The sequence below is a fragment of the Chelonoidis abingdonii genome, chromosome 4 (genome assembly GCF_003597395.2).
Source record: "Chelonoidis abingdonii isolate Lonesome George chromosome 4, CheloAbing_2.0, whole genome shotgun sequence".
NCBI classification, from domain to species: domain Eukaryota; kingdom Metazoa; phylum Chordata; order Testudines; family Testudinidae; genus Chelonoidis; species Chelonoidis abingdonii.
In genome coordinates this window covers 10322151-10341932 of record NC_133772.1, presented here as the reverse complement: position 1 = coordinate 10341932, position 19782 = coordinate 10322151, and the positions used below count along the sequence as shown (strand labels likewise).

The following is a 19782-nucleotide window of genomic DNA, read 5'->3' as shown; positions in this document are numbered from 1 at the left end:
GAATGAAAAGTGTGTTCTGAAACCCTTGTTTTTCAGCTTCACAGACATTCTCACAGTAACAAAGCTAATGCTGCCGTAGTCTGCAAGTGATAACCAAATAAGTGATTTCTCATCTAGGCATAAATATTTTAAATATGCTGCTGATTTTAAAAAGATCTTTCTATGTAACCACAAGGATGTAACAGCTTACATGTGTTTATGTATAGCGGTTAAGCATAGAATTATTCAAACTATTATCTATTCAGATGAATCAAAGCCCTGTATAAGCAATCAGTGCTAATAAAATATTTAAGAGCAAATTTGCAGCTAAGGGAGATTATAATCCACCACATTAAGTTTCCCTCTTTAACAAAATGCATGCTACAGATAGCCAGGCCCTTTAAAACCACAGAGGGACATGGCAAAGAATCCCTGATAAAACAATTCTATCCGTAGCCATTTTGCTGCTATGTTCTTTAAAGATAACGCTAACTCTTGCCAATGTTATCAAGTACAGTTAAAAAGACAGCTTTACTACACAGAAAAGTTGCTAGTCACAGGAGATGTTTACTAAAATAAGCCTGGAAAGTCCTCTGGTAAAACCTGCCAAAAGGTTCAGAAGCATAATCTTCTGCCTTTGCCCCAAGTTTGCAGGTAGAATGAGTGGTGTGTAAGGTGGTGAAGTAGCTTGCCCGAGATAGCCCAGCAAATTACTATCTTTGGTCACATGAGACCTCAGTACCATCCTGACTTCTAGTCCTGTAATCACTAGATCATAGAGCCGTTACTAGCCAGGACAGCATGAAAATACTGCTAATTCACCATTTTCTCCCAGAAGTTGTGTCATGGCTTCTGGGCCTTAAACTTTGTGGCAGCAGTAGAATTTCTTCTAGTATGCAATTACTGCTCCAACAGGAGTAGGCACTCTGTGCTAAACTAGATATATTGTGTGGTTTGCCTTGGAGGGGAATTTGAGAATATTGTTCCATGTACTTGCTTAATCACAAGTGGGAGAAATTTCTCAGAGAGATTGGTACAGAAATTAACTAGAGACTAAAATAATGACTCACCCATCCTTTTGGGAATCATCTGTTCCCTACTGCTAATTATTTGATCTTTTAAATGTCCAGTCTTTAGCTGCACTTTCAAACTCCAAAATTTCAGATGTTCAGAAAAAATGTTTACTTATAGTTAAAACACAGGAAATTTCATCTAATAGGTTTATTGTTTGAAATTGTCAGAGAAGCTACTATTAAGAGCATGCAATTTTGCTACTTATGCCCAAATAAATTTCTAATTAAAGAACAGTTTGCACCAACATATAATAATTACAGTCCTAACTCAAGTTGGGTTTAATGGGGGTTTTCCATCAAAGATGCAGTTATTATAAAATCATCAAACTGAACAGGTTCCATCTATATCTTCTTCTGGTCACCCTTAACCTCCGTGATTGTAATTTCCCCAACAAGAAGTTGAATATTGGAAAAGGTCCTACCCATTAGACAAGTATCAGTATTATGCCCATTTTACAGATGGGGAAACTGACAGAAGTTAGGTGCCTTGTTTGAGAAGTGTGATAGTGGCAGATTATGCACAGGCACAACTATCAGGACATGTGGTTTCTAATCCTAGTTCTAACACAAAACTTTAGGAAAGTCATTGCCACTCTTTGTGCCTGTTTCCCCATCTGCGAAGTGGGACAATTATATTGTTACCTACTCTACTCATGTGCTAAGAGACTTAATTAAATGTTTGGAAAGTTCTAAATACTAAGTTATCAGCAGAAGTTGGACTAAAAATCAGGAAGTCTAGCATTTTTCAAAATGTGGCCACAGCCTCCTGGGCTGTGATTTGAGGGGTGGGGTGGGGAGGAGAGTAATGCCCCTTTCCCCTCCCTGTTGCTTCTGGACGCACTGCCTTCATGTTGGTTGCTGGAGCCATCAGTACGGATTGGGCACTGCCTCCCTCTGGAGTTATCTGGGGCACAACGCTGGAAGAGCAGGCAGCCAGTGAGTTCCCCACCTTCTCAGGGTTGGCGAGGCTCAGGCTTTGGGCTTCAGCCCTGGCATGGTGGGGCAGAAGGCTCTGGCCACAGGACTTCAGGTTCCAGCCCCAGGTTCTGGGTGCGCAGCAGCAGGCCCCAGGATCCATCCACCTGGCTTTGAGCTCTGTCCCTGGGCCCCATCCTCTCGCCACGGGGCTTCGGGCTCTAAACACATGGCTTCAGGCTCCAGCCCCCCACTGCCTCCCTCAGCCCCACTGGCCCCCACTGCTTCCTCCGACCCTCCATCCAGGGCTTAATTTGCCCCCAGGCTTGCCAGGGCTGATCAAGTCTCCTGCGAAAAGTGATCCTTGTATGTTTGTTAATATCACTTTTCACAACTGACTTACCAGCTAGCAATAAATAAATTACAATGATTTGGATGTGTATATGTGCATATTTATTTGGTTTTCCTAACACTAATTAAGTATTTTAGGAAAAAGTGAAAGAGCGGCCACCAGCAAGAGTTGGTGGCCGCACACTGAGGCCACCAAAAAATCTGTCCTGAGAACTCAAGCATTCCAGCCCTATGCTAATTCCTATGCAGAAGAGTGACAATTACTTTTAAATATACTTTGCACGTTTAAATCAGCTCAGTTGCATGGGCACATCACCATGCAGTCAAACAGCTGCTGCCACATGACTACTGAATTCATGCTTAGAAATGCCAATTTCAGTTTTCCACTGAACATGTGCTGTAGTGTATTTTCAAATGTTCTTAGCCTCTATTTTACAACCATTTTATGAACTGCCCAAAGCACAACCACCTTCTTATAGACTGTGTATGAGATGGAGTATAAAGGCTGGAAAAGTTACAAGTGTGCAAGAACAAGAAGATACCAAGGAAGCTGATTTGCAATCTTAACTATAGCAGTCATTAGTGGTGGATGCTATTATTTCTATCCATGCTACGGTTTACTCAGGATTTCCAAATACACCTCAACCTCGATAGAACGCTGTCCTCGGGAGCCAAAAAATCTTACCGCGTTATAGGTGAAACCGTGTTATATCAAACTTGCTTTGACCCACCAGAGTGTGGAGCCCTCCTCCCCTAGAGCGCTGCTTTACTGCATTATATTCGAATTCGTGTTATATCAGGTCACGTTATATTGAGGGAGAGGTGTAGTTTCAGGTTCTACATGTGCTCTCCTCAGCCTACTTCAACCACAGAGAAGTAGTCACATGATTCACAGGGGTCGCAAGACTCCAGGACCACTGCAAATGGTGACTATATTTCAGATAGTAAGCTAAACTGATCCCATAAGGAGAAAAAAAAGTCAGTTCTTACCTTTGGGACATGAGGGTTAAATTCCACAGCTCTGTGAATTGCTTCCACAGCATTAATTTCTGCTGTGCTGAGCCCTCTTCTGGAGGCTGTTTCTGGAGAAAACCTGCAGAGAAAACCTGACCTGAATTTACTAAAGAAAATCCAAATAAGAATGATACTTTAAGATCGAAGCTCATCATAAACTGCGGGAAAGACTGATTCTTGAGAATGAAAAAACGCCTTTTGGCTCAGCCCTGCTTTGCTCTTTATGCAGCTAACCACCACAGGTAACTAACTCAGGTATCTTGACTACGATCCTTATTCATGTACCAAAGGCATCTTAAGCTTTTAGAAACCAAGTAGCACTATGGAAGGATTTTCTCTGGAGCATAGCAAACACAAGAAGCTGAAGTGACGACAAACATACTAGAAACTTTTCCATCTGGAGTTTTCAGATGGAAACTGGATGTAAAGCTGAGCATTCAATTAGTGTTATAGGATTTTATGATGATGTACACTAAGATGCAAAGCTAAAATTAACAGAGGATGCAGTCAGCAACCAACCAGAGAAGGGGAAGCACCAGACAATCTCCATGTACGGTCAAGCATCCATCTTTCCCACACACCCTCCACCATCTCAGGAAGAGTGAACCATCTAAAATCCAGAAGAGCTAAGATATCTGATATTTGGATGGACTAGTTGTGGATGTAATTCAGGGGTAGGCAACCTATGGCACGTGTGCTGAAGACGGCAAGCAAGCTGATTTTCAGTGGCACTCACACTGCCCAGGTCCTGGCCACTGGTCCGGGGGCTCTGCATTTTAATTTAGTTTTAAATAAAGCCTCTTAAACATTTTTAAAACTTTATTTACTTTACATACAACAATAGTTTAGTTATATATTATACTTATAGAAAGAAACCTTCTAAAAACATTCAAATGTACTACTGGCACACAAAACTTTAAATTAGCGTGAATAAATGAAGACTCGGCACACCACTTCTCAAAGGTTGCCAACCCCTGTAATTTATACTTTAAAGAAATCAGGAGAATAATAGTAGTAGAGAGAGGCTGAACGTTTGCTCATGAATAAAGAATGAATCTGTCTTCAGAGATATGAATGCTATATATGAGATTTAGGGTTTTGTTTGTTTTTAATAATTGATCTATCTTTTACACCAGAATCCAAGATTAGCTTAATACACTGATTTCAAACGTTTCTGTGTTCACTTACCTGTCTGAAACAGCTCTGGCCTTCAACAGTGCTGCTGTGTAACATATTGCTGCTGATTTTGGAAGACTGATATCTACGGTACAATAAATAGTTAACTTTATGATTCTAAAGTAAGACAAACATTTTAAATCTGTCTCCTCTGAGCTGAATGATTTGCATTTGGGATGGCCCATATAGTAAATTCAACATCTGGAACATTTCAGTTATGACTAGAAACTTTCAATTCCTTAACTGCCTTGCACCAGTCCCCAAAATCCTCTTTCAGAAAAATCCCCTGGTTTTACAGTCCCAGCTGCAGGGTCAGGAATTGTTCCTCACCACTCATTTCTGAGCATAGTTATCAAATATGATGCTGTAAAACTGAATTTATATAGAGGTACATTAGCGGGTTAAACACTTTTAGAAAGCACCTTCAGCTGTGTTAAACACCACTCGCAGTATTAAAATAAATAATTTTTAACCTTCAACTTACTTTTTCCATTTCTTAACTTTAAAATATACTAGTCCATTTCTAGTAAATTTCATTTTCAAGTTCTCATACATTAGCACCTTTCAACACTTAATTACAAACACTACAGGGGAATTTAACTAAAATATCTTACCATTAAATTATTTTTAGTTCTGTGGAAAAATAACTATTTTGGTTTTAGTTTCTGTAAAACCTAAATTTATACAAAGCATAAATTTGGTTCAAAACTTGACCTGACTGTCTCTAGGAGAGTTAAAATTCTACAGTACAAGGTTATTTTAAAAATAGATAAAAGATTATTTCTAAATAAATTCTGGAATACTAATCTATATGCACCAGTTAAACACCTCCTGTTTTTTAAAACCTCTCTCAGCCTTGTCCATCATGTAACAAGCCAGCCAAGCATCTGGCAAGTACCATATGGGAAGGATTTCCTGCAAGTTTCTCTGAGCCTACAGCCCTCTGAAGCTCATCCTAACTGTTCCAGATGTTTAAAAGGAATCAGTGCCCCCTAAATTAAATAAGTGTCAAACTTTCTGAAGTCAACATGAAAAAAATCCATGACCATGTAAATGTTTTTTACTGTGTTAATGAAAAATACCCACACAGCACAGCATGGGTTGAGTAATATCAGCACACTGGCCACACATTTGGGTATTAGGTTTTGGCAAAAATCTCATGCCACTTATTCCCTGAAGCCACAGTGAATAGAGGCATTACGGAACACACTGACTCCTGGGTGCGAGGAAGATTGCCAGAAACATTGCTTCTATAGGCCTCCTCTCTGAAGTTGATTTAAGGGACAGTTCTGACAGTGACTTGGGTGTAACATTCTCATTCCCAACCAGAAGAAAAACTGCTTTGGGGAACACATGTGTTCTAACTCTAGGGACACAAACAAAATAGCTAGGCTCTTCCACAGAAGAATATCTAAGCATATAGCACACTGGAAGCAGGTCAGCCTGGAGAACTAGTAATTCTGCAACATAAGGGATCAAATGCTTGAGTCCTGATCTCTCTGGCAAACAGGATCCAAGAGTGGTATGAAAGATGCAGGCCAGGCAGTAGGGAAGACTGCCGCTTTTCTGCTCACTCGCATTGACTACTCTGGTGAGGGGAGCAGCGTATTGACTGTGAAGGGCTGAAAAAATCTGTTAGCAATGAAAGAACTAGGAGAGGTACAAAAAGAGTGCTCCTAGAGCTCATTTGGCCTCCACTACGCTGAGCAGTTATATTTGTTCACAGATTAAAGCTAAGGTTTGAAGAATGTCTGTCACATGCTCTGTGTTAACATATAGAATGGCAAACATGAATGTTTTTATGCTTCATGACAAATGTCACTCACCATCATACTTCGCTAAAACTGCCTGGACATCAGCATACGCCTGTAATTCCAGCAGCGCCTCCAGAAGGTTTTCGTGAATATTCAACATACTAAGAAGTGGAAACTCTTTCATTAACTGCACATCAGAAAAGAAAAATAACTCCATTTTACTCACACTTACCATAAGCGGCATTTGAAAACACAGAAAACTCTTTGCCTTTATTTATTAAAATGGTAGTTTGGGCACAATAACCCAAAATATAAGACCAACAATAATCTAATTTAGCCAAATAAGATTTGTCTGGTATTCATGCTTCAAATTATGCAAGGTCACAAAAGCCCAAAGAAATCAGGCCCTAAACCAGTTTTTCTGTGGAAATCCAGGGGAAAAAAGAGTTGATAAATAAATAACCCATCGTAGGCCTTGTAATTCTTCCTGCCAATGCAATAGACACACTTACTTATATACAATCTGTTAACCAAAGCAAGTATCCATAAATTGCTCCAAAATACAATATCATACTTGTATTCATTTTCCAGTGTTGTTTAGGTCACTGTTTTACATCCTTAATAAATTATTAGCTCTGAGCTGCTAAACCAAACCAGATGATAAATCTAATCGCATTGTTCAATAAATTCAGCAAGGCATTCAGATAAAATACAGTACATAAATATTCAGTGCAATGGTTGCAAGAACTTAATATAACGGCTGATGTTCCTTTTCGTCCTTTACTACTTCCCACCTCTCTCTGCCCCCCACCACCGAAGAGACCACCACAATTTTCTCTACATTCATCGGCTCAGCACACTTGTTTCCCAGGTGTTCATACAATGTGCTCCTATGACTTGGCTAACTGCACAAGGTGGTTGGTTTGATCTATAATGCATGCCTGTGTAAAAATAATGTTGCATCCACCTTGGGCAAGTGAAAGAAATAAAGTGGCATGGTATGAAGCATAGAGTATAGCTACTTTAACAAGTTAATCATCAAGTCAAACATAAGGGGAAATGGAAGGTAAAACTAAACACATTAGCCATATTATGTACATATATACTTCACAGATATCAAAAACTAAAATTTTGTTGAAAATATTCGTATCTCACTATGAAACTCATTCACAACCTAATTATTCCATCACCTCCACAGTGGTTTTAAGCTAATAACTCTATTGTCCAAATTATACAAGTTGTTTACATTTTATTTAAAATGACTTACATCTCTCATCATTTTTACTGCTTCTTTTATTCTTCCAAGTTTTCTTGCACACATGGCTAGTCTCCTTTTCACGTAAACCAATACATTGGTGTCTCTTCCTGAGTAAAAAAATAAAACAATTAATCCCCATATGTTTAGTTGTAGAAAGGGAATAATAAAAAAGGGTTGCGGGACGTGTTGTGGACATCTCTCTAATCGAGTGCCTAAAATAGCATGAGATGATATAATTCTCCAAGAAAGAATGCACAACACCCTTTCCCTAATCAGCAGCAGAGAGAAGTAAGAGTATGGAATAATCACCTATACCTTCCCAAACAAAATTCTGGCAGTGGTCCACCAAGAAAAAGACCAAACCCAGCAACTCATTTCAGCTAGGTTCCCAGTCATCATATGGCAAGAACTTTTGAGTTTCTTTCCATCTGTTGGGTGGGATAAAACCAGTGACCAATGGTGAACTGCACCATTAACACTTACTAATCCTTCTATTATTCCCCACCACTAGAGTAGGGTAACATATCAATACATTAAGATACACTGCCACGTGTATGCACAAGCCCACCAAGGCAGAGTGACACATGCTACTGTCATGACTACAAGCTCTATCTGCTTTTTTACAGGTTTACTCATATGCAGACCATATAAAATTCATACAGCATATTATGCTAAAGTGGAATTACAGAATAAGTACTAACAGTGATGCTCCTTATCAGGGTTGAGTGTTTCAATGGCTACCCTAAAAACAATCACATTTCTTTCATTTGCTTCTGTGCTCAAGCAGAAAAATCTGTAACTATTCAGTCAAAGGTGCTTACTAAGATGTGCTTCATGTTGAGAGTTTTGGGGATGGCAGTGCTGAGATTTTCTGTAAACTGTTTCGCCTGCTTTTAGTGCCTGCTTAAAATACTTCTCAGCATCTATAATAGTTGTTGCTTCTTCCTCAGCTAGGAGAACATATGCAGTGGCACAACTGTAATGGAAACAAAAAGAAAGAAAGCCACAAACTACTCAGATGGAAGTCAGTTTTAAGGATTTTTTGCACAAGAAAGTAATGGCATCAAAAATATCTATGGGTTTTCTCCTGTATGTAGTACTTGAAAGTTTATGAAAACCCATTACTAATGAATAAAAATTAAGCATGCAAGAATCCTTATCAAACACCCTGTGAAATATATGGTACCTAGCAGAGTATTCACTGGACTATAGTCAAGTGACAAGTGCTAAGACAACAGAAGCCTTTACAGCAGGGGTGGGCAACCTATGGCACAGGTGCCGAAGGCGGCACGTGAGCTGATTTTCAGTGGCATTCAGACTGCCTGGGTCCTGGCCAATGGTCGGGGGGGGGGGGGCACTGCATTTTAATTTAATTTTAAATGAAGCTTCTTAAACATTTTGAAACCTTATTAACTTTACATACAACAATAGTTTAGTAATATATTATAGACTTCTAGAAAGAGACCTTCTAAAAATGTTAAAATGTATTACTGGCACGTGAAACCTTAAATTAGAGTGAATAAATGAAGACTCGGCCCAACACTTATGAAAAATTGCCAACCCCTGCTTTACAGTTTTAAGAACTTAAGGCAAATGTTCCAAATGGAAAAATAAGTTGGTTGCAGCAAGAAAAATTATTTGCTCAAAAACAATGAAAAGGTAGTGTGACAATGATGAAAATGGTCTCTTGTGGCCATGAAATCTATAAGTCTGATTACAACAACAACACTGCATGCAGTATTATTGGGGGTCAGTAATGACATTGCAATAACAAGACTCCTTATGGAGATTTACTTTGTTTCACCTAAAAATAAGGTTTTTCTCCTTGTATATGTTATTTCTACTGACCCACAGACAGAAATGGCACAAATCAAAATAATGTTCTCTTTTTAAAATTAAAAGATAGGCAGGCCAAAAGCTCTTTTAATCAAACCAGAGCTAAGTGATGCAATGTACTCTGACAGCCACATATTTATTTCTAATTGATGCATACAGGAAAACCCTCACACTATTTGAAGGCATTATTTCTTGCTAATTCTAAATTCAAACAAAAAGTGACACTGTGTCCTGGGTAAAGCACTTTGTTTTTTTGTGCCAGAATTTACATTTATGTTTATGTTAATTTCAGACTTACTCATTATCTAATTCTAAAGCTTGATATGCTGCTTTGATTCGGGCTTGAGGGTTTCTCTCTCTCCATGCCTTCTGCATAACTGTGGGAAAAACGTTTTAAAACAGATCATGAATAGAAATGCTTATGTATGAAATATATAGTTAACCATCCACAAAAACTAGAGCTTTTTAGGAAGTAACACTTAGGTAATTTATACATCAGCTCCACTTGACCAACAATCATTTGTACTCTGAGCTTGACTCTATTTTTCCCTCAGACGCACGCAGCAAAAGGAGATTTAAACCCTGAAGAAAGTTTCTTCCATCACCAACTGATGAGACTTGTGACATCTGATTAGATTACAAATTCCACTTAAAATGGGAATATCTGCAAGGAGATTATTCATTGTTCATTTAAAACCTCATTTGATATGCAAATCACATAGTTCCTGTGCACATAAAGACTGGTCTACAATTACTCAATTGGTGCACACTGTTTTTTGCGTTCATTGACAGTGGCCCTGGCATAGACCTGCATAAAATCCTAATTTTTGTTTATTGACAATACTTTTATTTTAAGGAACGACATGATAAAAAAAATACTGTTGTTCTAGTACAGTTTTGTTGTGTTAAATCCTTAAATGCCTTCTCAAAGCTGTTATTTAACAGATTATAAATGGTTAAGCAATTCCTTTTAAAGTTTGGGTTAGAAAGCAAGAGCACATTCAAGTGGCATAATATGTTACAGTCAATTCAAAATATACTGTTACTGTTGATCATCTTGTTGAAAGGTACTATGAAGCAGCTAAAAATACACATAGATCAGAACATGCTCTTTATCCAAACTATGTTTGAATCTAGGAGGTTTGTCTGAATTATAATTTTCTGCAAAAGAATTACAGCAAGAGGAGGAGTGGGAAGGGAACCAATTTAACACAGCACATCTCTGGACAATATCAGCCCCTATTATGAAAAAATGGAACCCAAATTTAAGAGCCCACTTTAACCAAAAGAAGGGCAATGTTCTTACCACTACAATTTCCTAGGCAGAATTAGAGTCTTCACACCCAACAACATTTCTGAAAAGACTCCAAACTTTTGGTTCATGGAACTGAATATCTGGCCTCGCTCAAGTTTGATAAGAAAAATTGGAGAATCTATACATGTTTCTTTTGGAACAAAAACTGCAACTGTCCAGTAAGAATAATGTGGAAAATATTTGAGTTTTCCTTTGGAAACAAAATATTAGTCTTGGCTTAAAAGAGGAGACAATATACTCCATTTGTGCAACAAAAATACATTCCTCATATCAAACATGTCACCAGCTAGCTGACAGCTAACACTTCCTGAACTTGACAAATTGATAAGAGTTAGCACCTCATCTGACAATAGCCAGGTAGGGCATACTAACTGTACAAAAATGTTGTAACATTACAACACACTTAAAGAGACATGCCTGTTCATTAGTTATGGCCCCAACTGTGAACTTCTTTGAAGACATTAAACTAGTGGAGAACACAGTCCAGGTTTTAAAAATATATAATTAGAAAAAACAACAACCTTGTAACAGCTAGTTTATGCAACATCCTAAAATATTTGGTTTTCTATATGCACCGCGAACCTCACAGCGAGCAGAGACAGCGCAAGATCTCCCTTTTCACCAAACTGTGCAGCACTGTTTACCTCCATGAAGATGTAAATGTAATCAAAGGGAAAGTCCTGTGGGCTAGTTTAATAAGAAACTGATTGAAGACAAACAAGGAAAGATGTTGTTTTCTAACTTCTGAAATGTATTACAAACAACAGAGTAAACAAAAACAAGTCTCTCATCATATCCCTTAACAAATGTAATGCTGTAATCTATACTAAAATACCAACAAAGTTGCAACCATAGACCTATTATATGGCAAGAGGTTTAGTCTTGTATTCTGGGACGTCAAACCATCTTGAGCTGAAAACTCATCAGATCTCAAGTTAAGCAGGGTTGGACACAGCCTGTTCAATGGGAGAACTCCAAGGAATATCTAGGTCAGAGGTTCTCAACCAGTGGTCTGTGAGCTCCATTCAGGTGGCCCATGGATAATTCCTGCTAAGGTGCACACCTAGGCAGAATGAAGAAGAGAGAAGGAAGGGTCACCCACCTAATTAGTGGAGCCACACCTACCAGGACCCTGGAGAAGACGCAAACGTAAGGTGAGGTGGTGACCTTGGAGGGAATAGGGGGCAGGTGGGAGGGGGAGTGAGAAGAGGGGGTGAGGGGCATTTGGGGTCTGCAGGGCTGTGGCAGCCAGAGAAAGAGGTGACTTTCCCCAGCTCCAGGGCTGCGGCTGCTGGGGAGAGACAGCCCTCCTTCCCAGCCTCAGCTCTGTGGCTGCTGTGGTGGGGGAGAGACCTCCCTACTTCCTATCCCCAGCTCAGGGGCTGCCAGGGCAGGGGAGATAGGACACATCCATTGCATTAGAAAGGTAAAGTTACTGATATTAAAATATGAGTTGAGTGCTTTTATTTGTAGAACAAAAAAAATGTTAATTCTTATTAAGGTTTTTTTAATATAGTGCTTTTATCCAAAGTGCTTTACAGTAGTTAGCTAATGGTACAAACAACATTTGGAAAGATCATTAAGTGGTCCACCAAGACCCTCAGCAATTTTCAAGTAGTCTGTGAAAAAAAGTTTGAGAACCACTGATCTAAGTGATGCAGGAAGTAGGGTTGGGGCTCTTCTTTCGGAGTCAGTATTGAACTAATGACCAACTGCAGTTCTGAGGGCAGAATACTGCTGAGGGGACCATTTTTCAGGAGACCAAACTATGATACTAAGCATGTCGTAGAGTCTACAGCACCTTTTGCAAAAGCAGGAACATTTTCACAATTTACTATTTCATATACACAACACACTGTGTTCAGTGTGTCTTTCATCCAAGGATCTGAGTGTTTAGGCAAACATGAAGCCTCATCATACTCCTGTAAGTTACATTAGCATTATTCCCATTTTACAGATGGGTGAACTGAGCCACAAGACAAGAAGCTGCTTGCTCAGAGTTACAAAGTGAGTCAGTGGCAGAGTTTAGGAATCGCTTTAAACCTCTAGACTGCACTCCCTATAGAACTCAGAAGTGTATCTATCACTAAACATACATTTTGTACTTCCTAAATTGCAGTATTATGCAATTATTACTTTATAGGTTTCCACTCAGTAGCTGGGATCACCTTTGGGTGAATATTTCCAATATTCTTTAGATAGTCTAACTGTTCCATCTTTCACACATACACCCTTGTTTTCATGCAGAAATAGCTAGTACCTGTATCTGAAGGCCGAAGAGAGTCTGTGTCACACGTGAAAAATGTCTGATGATCCTGAGCAGACAAATTCATGTCGTAGTATGTAAGCGGTTCCTTCCCAGTCACCCATGTGTACCTTTAGCAAAAGACAAGAAAAGTCTCAAAACATGTGTTGGTAACAGCTGGTACAGTGGGATATCTGATATCTTCAGAAACTGACGTTAGCACTGAAGGGTCATTTGTTATGTGCATTTTCTAATCATTAGATTGCAACACCACTGTTCTGTACAGGTTGCCAGAGGGCTTCCTGGCCATAAGGCAACGCATGATTTTTGAACCTAAAAGCCAAAATGGCTTGGCAACTGCCTGTTTGAGAAATGCTTTTATCCCTTTGCAACAGGGTCACAGTTCCGGACAACGACAACGCTCGAGCTGAAACAACCATTCTACAAAGGGAGAGTGTGGTTCCACTAGGGCGTTCTATATGACAGACTCTACTTCAGAACTCATTCCTCAAGCTTTGGAATGAAATAGCCCAAATCTGTCAGCTTTCAGGGCATGCTGCAAAGCTCAGATCTTTTCGAGTCTGCAGATATTTTAGAATTTTGGAGAAAGAGGGTTGTGAGGAGCACTGGAAAGGATGTTTCTTTGCTTTGGGGAAGCTACACAGTTCACTTTGTTTGCACCAATATTTGTATTTCTAATATGTATGCCTAGAGTGCCTAGAGCTCTGGACGGATACTTTTTTAAGGGTAGGACTGGTATAAATCCCAACAATTACCCATGATGCTCTTTGGATCTCACCATTATTTCCAAGAAGTGCAAAGATGAGAGCTCTGGCAACAAGTTAAAAGGTGTGTGCAGGTTCTAAGTTCATTTCCACAGCTGCTTGTTACACTGAAAATAAAATGAAATTACTACCTGCTATATTCTGCTCCTCTGAAAAGATTAAGAGGGTTTCTCCATACTTTGCACTCTGCAAAATGAAAGAGCACTACTTCAAGTTTGAATAAAGTTCCAAAACTAATCCCTTGTCTTTAAACAGCTACAGCACTTTCTGTAAAATCCGTATTACTTCAATTCATTCCCTGATCACTTCCTGCCGGACATGACTTGTGCAAAGCCAGAGTTTTCCAGCATTCCTGTCATACAAAAACACTTGGAAGAAGGGTTAAACATTGCACGAGAATAACCAGAGCAATGGTCAAATTGCATAATTTTGGAGCTTGCAAACTGTAAAATTTTGGTGTCTGCAAAAGCCTGGTATTACTGGGACAATTCAGTGGTGTGTTTCAGTCTATTTTTTGCATTCAAACTGTGCATTAATCTCTTGACTTAAACTCTTATTTCTAATAATTATGTAACATACCAGGCAATACATAGGTTCTCTCTTTCAGCAGTTCTAACAAATGCAACAATATTCACAAAGCAATTCTGGATTTTACTTCACTGATTACCATAATCATTTCGCTTTACTTCCGCAACTATCTTGTACTGATGGTCCCAAATGAGAGAACATCTTTCTCTGATTGTTACTATAGGCCCTAGCGGGAAGCCAAAATCATTCTAAGACAGAAATTCAACTAGTTTGAACAAATCTTTCTGGGTTTAGGTGAGACACTTAACATGTCTCTGCAAAGCCAAAAGTTAGAAGCAATTACCTGACAAACTCTGCCTGTTTGTCTCATTTTCTCCGTTGTTGGCTGAAAAACCTGGCACTGGAGGACTATTCTCTACTCCTCCAATGAGTGGCCTCAAATGGCTCACAGACACCTGCTCAATGAAAGAGGTGCCATATTTTTGGAAGTACCACCATTCGAATATCTGCAATGGGAACAAGAGAAAAATTGCACCCAAATGTTTCACTAGACAACAACTTACCAGTATTCACAAGAGACACGAAACAAAAATGTGAGCCATGTGGACATCCCTTTGCAACTGATTATAGACACTATTTATCTGTATAAAATATTGTTAATTTTTATATCTCCTTCCACTAAACAAAAGAGACATGGATCTCCCCACACAACGTGGGAAGAAAAAACATTAAAAAATTTATCAGATTTTAGTCAAATAATAGATTATCATCCACAAAAGTATGCTAACTTCTGAAGCAATTTTAACAAAAAAGGTGTCTGGATCCTGCAGCCCTTACTTTAGCACATAGTCAAGGGGACTTACCCCTGGAAGTAAGGACTACATGACTGGGCCTAGCTTTGGATTTCATTCTTCCAAATTCACCTTTTTTGCCCATTTTGTATCACTTGCAATATGCTTTGTTAATAGCATGAGAGAGTCCAGGGAGGGAAGTCATTTAGTTCATTTATGAGATGTTTAAGGTCAAGAGTGCAGGGGTGGCTCTAGGTATTTTGCCGCCCCAAGCACGGCAGGCAGGCTACCTTCGGTGGCTTGCCTGCGGGAGGTCCCCAGTCCCGCAGATTTGGCGGCATACCTGAGGGAGATCTGCCAAAGCCGCGGGACCAGCGGACCCTCTGCAGGCATGCCACTGAAGGCACTCTGCCTGCCGCCCTCGCAGCGACCGGCAGAGCGCCCCCCCCGTGGCTTGCTGCCCCAGGCACGCGCTTGACGTGCTGGTGCCTGGAACCGCCCCTGCAAGAGTGTTATTTTTTTCTTCTTTCCTCCTGTATGTCTTATGAGGCATTTATATATCATGATTTCCAGGAGTTGCTGTAGAGGACCACCCTAGACCAATTCATCTGGGTATTTCCATCAGCATGAAGAGATAAGTCACATTGAAATACACGGCATTCCTATTGTGAAATGTTGCAATAACTCATCCATTTTAAATGTCAACAAAAAATCCACTTTTTTCTTTAAAGCGAGGATTTTTCTGTATCTTAATTATGTAAAATGACTAGGTCAAACAACATCATCTATTTCCTTCTTAAACAGCTCTTCCCAAATCCCTCATTCAGTACTCACAAACCGCATTTTTCCTGCAGCTATGGTAAACAAATTGCTTCCTTCACATAAAAAAAGATTTTTCTTTTAACTTTAGCCACACAAAATGTCTGCTAAACACAGCTTCAGCATATTCTGGTAACTGTGTGTGATATCTGACAGTGAAAGAATGTTCCAAAAGGCCCTTATCCTGCAACCAGATCTGCCCACAGAGATCTGACTTCAGGATCAGGGCCTGAAATCTCAGACAGCTAATGACCTATCAGAGTTCAGCAAGAATAATTTTTTTTTATTGCCCAAACCCTCTCTCCTACCAGCCTCTCTTTAGATGTAATTTTTTAGTGCTGGTGAAACATCCAGAACAGTTTTCACCCTCCAAGGCAGTCAATTTGTCCAAAAAACATGTGCAATGTCGCAGCAGTGCAAGCCTTCTCTGCGCACACGACCAGTACCTCACCCATGACTTGAAGGGACTGCTTCCAACGGTGAGAGATGTGGTCAGTCTTCATGGTCTGGCTGCAGAGACTCCCAATAAGAGAATGCCAGTTGTGGCAGTGGCTTTGTGATGCAAACTATCAATTGGGAAAGGGACTGAATTTTTCCTCGTTAAAACACAGGAAATTATATGCAATACTGAAGGTTGAGATTCAATTAGCACAGGATTCAGGAAATTCAGAGTTAAGGTTGTTGTGGGAATCATACCTATACCCTCTTCAGGTAACAATGGATAGAGTCCTGCGTATCAGAAACTATTGAGGAGTCATAGTTTATTTTACAGTATAAAGACACCACCTAGAGACTGGTCAGAGAACAGCAGGGTTTCTTGCATCCTCACTTTAACAAGAGACATGCAAAAGCTCTAGCGAGAAGAGGAATCTACTTACAAATATCAGTCCAGATATAAGAGATGAAGTCCCTGTAAGTGCAACGTAGAATTTTGGAGTCAAAGTGCTTAAGAACACAGTCACTGTTAAGAGGGAAGAACAGCACAGTCAATAGGCAGAACTAGAAAATTCCAAACAATATGTTTGAAAGCAACATAAACAACCACATATAGCGCACTACACACACACACACACACACACCCCAAAATTACTTAGGTTTTGCAAGGGCCTTGGTAATTTCACAGATGGAAGAGTACAGCAAGCAGAAAGATGAGACTTAAAAGAAGATACCGTATCAAACATGGCTAGTGTTTGCAATCAGAACAATTCTATATAAATCCTTTGAAAAGACATCAAAATTGTAATGCTCTCACTACACCAAAGGATCTTAACAGTTGCACGGTTATTGAATGAGTAAGTAATTCTGACAGTCCACATGCTTTATTTTAATTTAAAAGTGAGCTATATTATTTTGATACAAGTTTCTATTAAGTCTTAGCAAGTAAACTGATCAGAAGTTCTGTTTTAAAAAGGCACATATGTTCTATCCTAAACTACCTTAGCCACACAGAATCAATAATCAATCAATAATAAATAGGTGCTGCTATTTCCAAGATATTAAAAAAGGCACAGCAAAACAAAGAGTGCATCAAAAGTTACGATGTTCAAATACATCGTACGGTGTAGATTTCCACAGATTTCCACTCCTTGTTATTTACAGAACAGAAGAAACCTCCTCAATGTTACCATCCTGAGTGAATCTCACGTTTCCAGGTAAGAAAGGCATGTTTGGTCTGCGTTGTTCTGCTAATCTACTGCAGGGAAGCAGTAACAGAGAAAACTAGAATCATATAGCACCACCAGCTGGAGTATTACATAACAGAGATAGCCTCTGTTTCCAATGTCCAATATCTCTGCAGGCTGACAATATGCTGAGTTTAACACTGCAGGTTGAAAATGGACTTCTGATAAAACCTGAAAATCTAATTTAAACAGTGGCCAACAGCTAAATGGAAAAAAAGACACAAGAAACATCCAGTTTTTACCTTTGAAAATAAACTAATACACATGCAGGAAGAGTGACAAGCATCATGTTGGAATCACAGCAAGGGTTGCAAGCAGAAAATGAACTCTCTTTTAGATGAAGATGGTATTAAGTAACATAGTGTAATTTCTCTAACTATAATAAAATCCTGAATTCAACTTCACACCAAAATGTTGAAATGCTAATTCCTACGTAAACATGCTCCTAGGGAGAGAATAATTAATTTGCTGGATTTTTAAATAGATCAACAGACAGAAAAGCAGCAATACGATCATCAGTATATTTAAAAGTGGGGGGGGGGGCAAGAACATATTTAACTTTCACTGGAAAGTCACAAGCCAGAATCAGAGCGCATAACGTCAAAACCTTTTTTGCACAAATAATCCATCTTTTACAGCTGTGGAGAGAGACACTAAATGTACTGACTACCTAGCCGTAGGCTAAAGAAAACTGAGGCAATCATCAATTGCAGACTTCTCTGGAAGAGTTAATTTTAAGGAGCAGGCCCACCACCTTCACAGCATAAACCTATTTAATCAGCCACTGACCCTCAGTAAAGGAGAGATGGAAGAAAGAAACATCTGATGACAGCAAGTCTGTAGCCTATGTAGTTCAGCAATAAATGTCATGGTCTTGTGTCCCTTCAATTTTTAAATGATACTTGTGACCACTGCAGTTTCACCAAATCTTTACCTATTTCTAGATCTTGTTCTCAGAAATGCGACCAAAGGACCGCTTTGAACACTAGACAAAATTTATGTTAAACTCCCACAGCTCAGAAAATCTTACAGACTCAAGAAAAATATCAATTTTCATCTAGTCTTCTCGCCCATATCCAATAAAGCAGACTAAAGAACCCCTTTGTGGGACCAGCTAGGGTGTAGTGTTGAGTTATTCCAGAGGATGCCCAACCACAGGTGACATTCCAAACTGAGCTGAAATGATGGATATAAGGTAACCGGTACCTTCAAACTGACTGTGGCACAACCAAAGAACATGGCTTAACAGTCACCAGCCACCATTCCAATACAAGAATATTTCTGTTACCAAATGGTGATCCATTACCTCCCAAAATAACTCAAAACCAGGACCAGAAGGGACATTTCCAGTTGCATCAAACAAAACATACAATATTGACAAACTGCAGAGGAAATTTTAATTCCTGAACATCTCTAGGATTTGTTAAGTGAATTTCAAAGCACTGAGCTTGAGATGCTACCAAGTATTCCATAGCCTATGATTACCTAAGGCCCAGTAAAATCCTTCTAACTGATATAGTTCATAAGAAATAAACATGCCAATTAAACCATCAACCCAACTCTCCCCAGGCCAAGAGGAAACCATGGCAGTGGGAGATATTCACTTTCATTTCTTGAACTGCTCTTTACGTAAGCATTGTACAAAGTATTAGAACATTTTCAAAATCTATGATAAGGTAAATGTGTCTTGTCTGATAGCCACAAAAAAGAGCCAGGAAGCAGTCTGCAGTGGAGGGACATAATAAACTTGTCTACACTAACAAACGTTACCCACTGTTAATAAAGGATTTATGCAACAACTGCAGTTGAAACAGCACTGAACACAACTCAACTGCAAGTTCAACCAAGAACAAACCACACTGAGGACAATTTTGGAAACTGAAATTGGGCATTTTTGTTAGGCAGGGCAGAAATTGGAAGTCAGTACCAGAAAGCTATAAATCATAATGATTAATGTTATGAGACTGCAGATATTAACAAAAGGGTGAGTGACTGCATCAAATGAATATCTGTTCCTTAGGAAGGGTCCCAATTGTGCCTTGTGAAATTTATTAAGGGGCTCATTAGGGAAAGGCCAAGACGTGCTGAGTTTGTTCCCAAAATTAAGGGTTACAGTAATAATTAATATCTTGTAAATAAATAGCTTCAATCCAGCCAAGAATGTCCAAGTATTTTACAAGTGTTATACAGCACCTGAAATGTTTATAAGACACCAATTGTCTAGGAAGGAGCTAATACAAAAAGATGAGGCTTGTAGGACA

At 39.3% G+C, this 19782-nt stretch overlaps 1 protein-coding gene across 5 annotated transcripts in view; it reads right to left on the bottom strand.

Annotated features, from left to right (window-relative positions):
• The window catches only part of ST7L (suppression of tumorigenicity 7 like), a 60455-nt gene extending 43375 nt beyond the window's left edge, over positions 1–17080 (bottom strand). For 2 of the 5 annotated variants that reach the window (XM_075064824.1, XM_075064825.1), the window contains exons 1-10: positions 16718–16820; positions 14573–14735; positions 13833–13905; positions 12932–13047; positions 9655–9733; positions 8342–8496; positions 7530–7627; positions 6335–6449; positions 4521–4593; positions 3309–3411 (exon numbers count right to left, since the gene is read on the bottom strand). In XM_075064824.1, the coding sequence (XP_074920925.1) occupies positions 3309–3411; positions 4521–4593; positions 6335–6449; positions 7530–7627; positions 8342–8496; positions 9655–9733; positions 12932–13004 (696 nt within the window). In that variant the 5' untranslated portion in view covers positions 13005–13047; positions 13833–13905; positions 14573–14735; positions 16718–16820. Of the gene's footprint in view, positions 1–3308; positions 3412–4520; positions 4594–6334; positions 6450–7529; positions 7628–8341; positions 8497–9654; positions 9734–12931; positions 13048–13715; positions 13809–13832; positions 13906–14572; positions 14736–16717 lie in introns of those variants that run through there. The other 3 variants (XM_032802447.2, XM_075064822.1, XM_075064823.1) reach the window with 3 other exon arrangements.
• Between the last annotated feature and the right edge of the window lie 2702 nt (positions 17081–19782).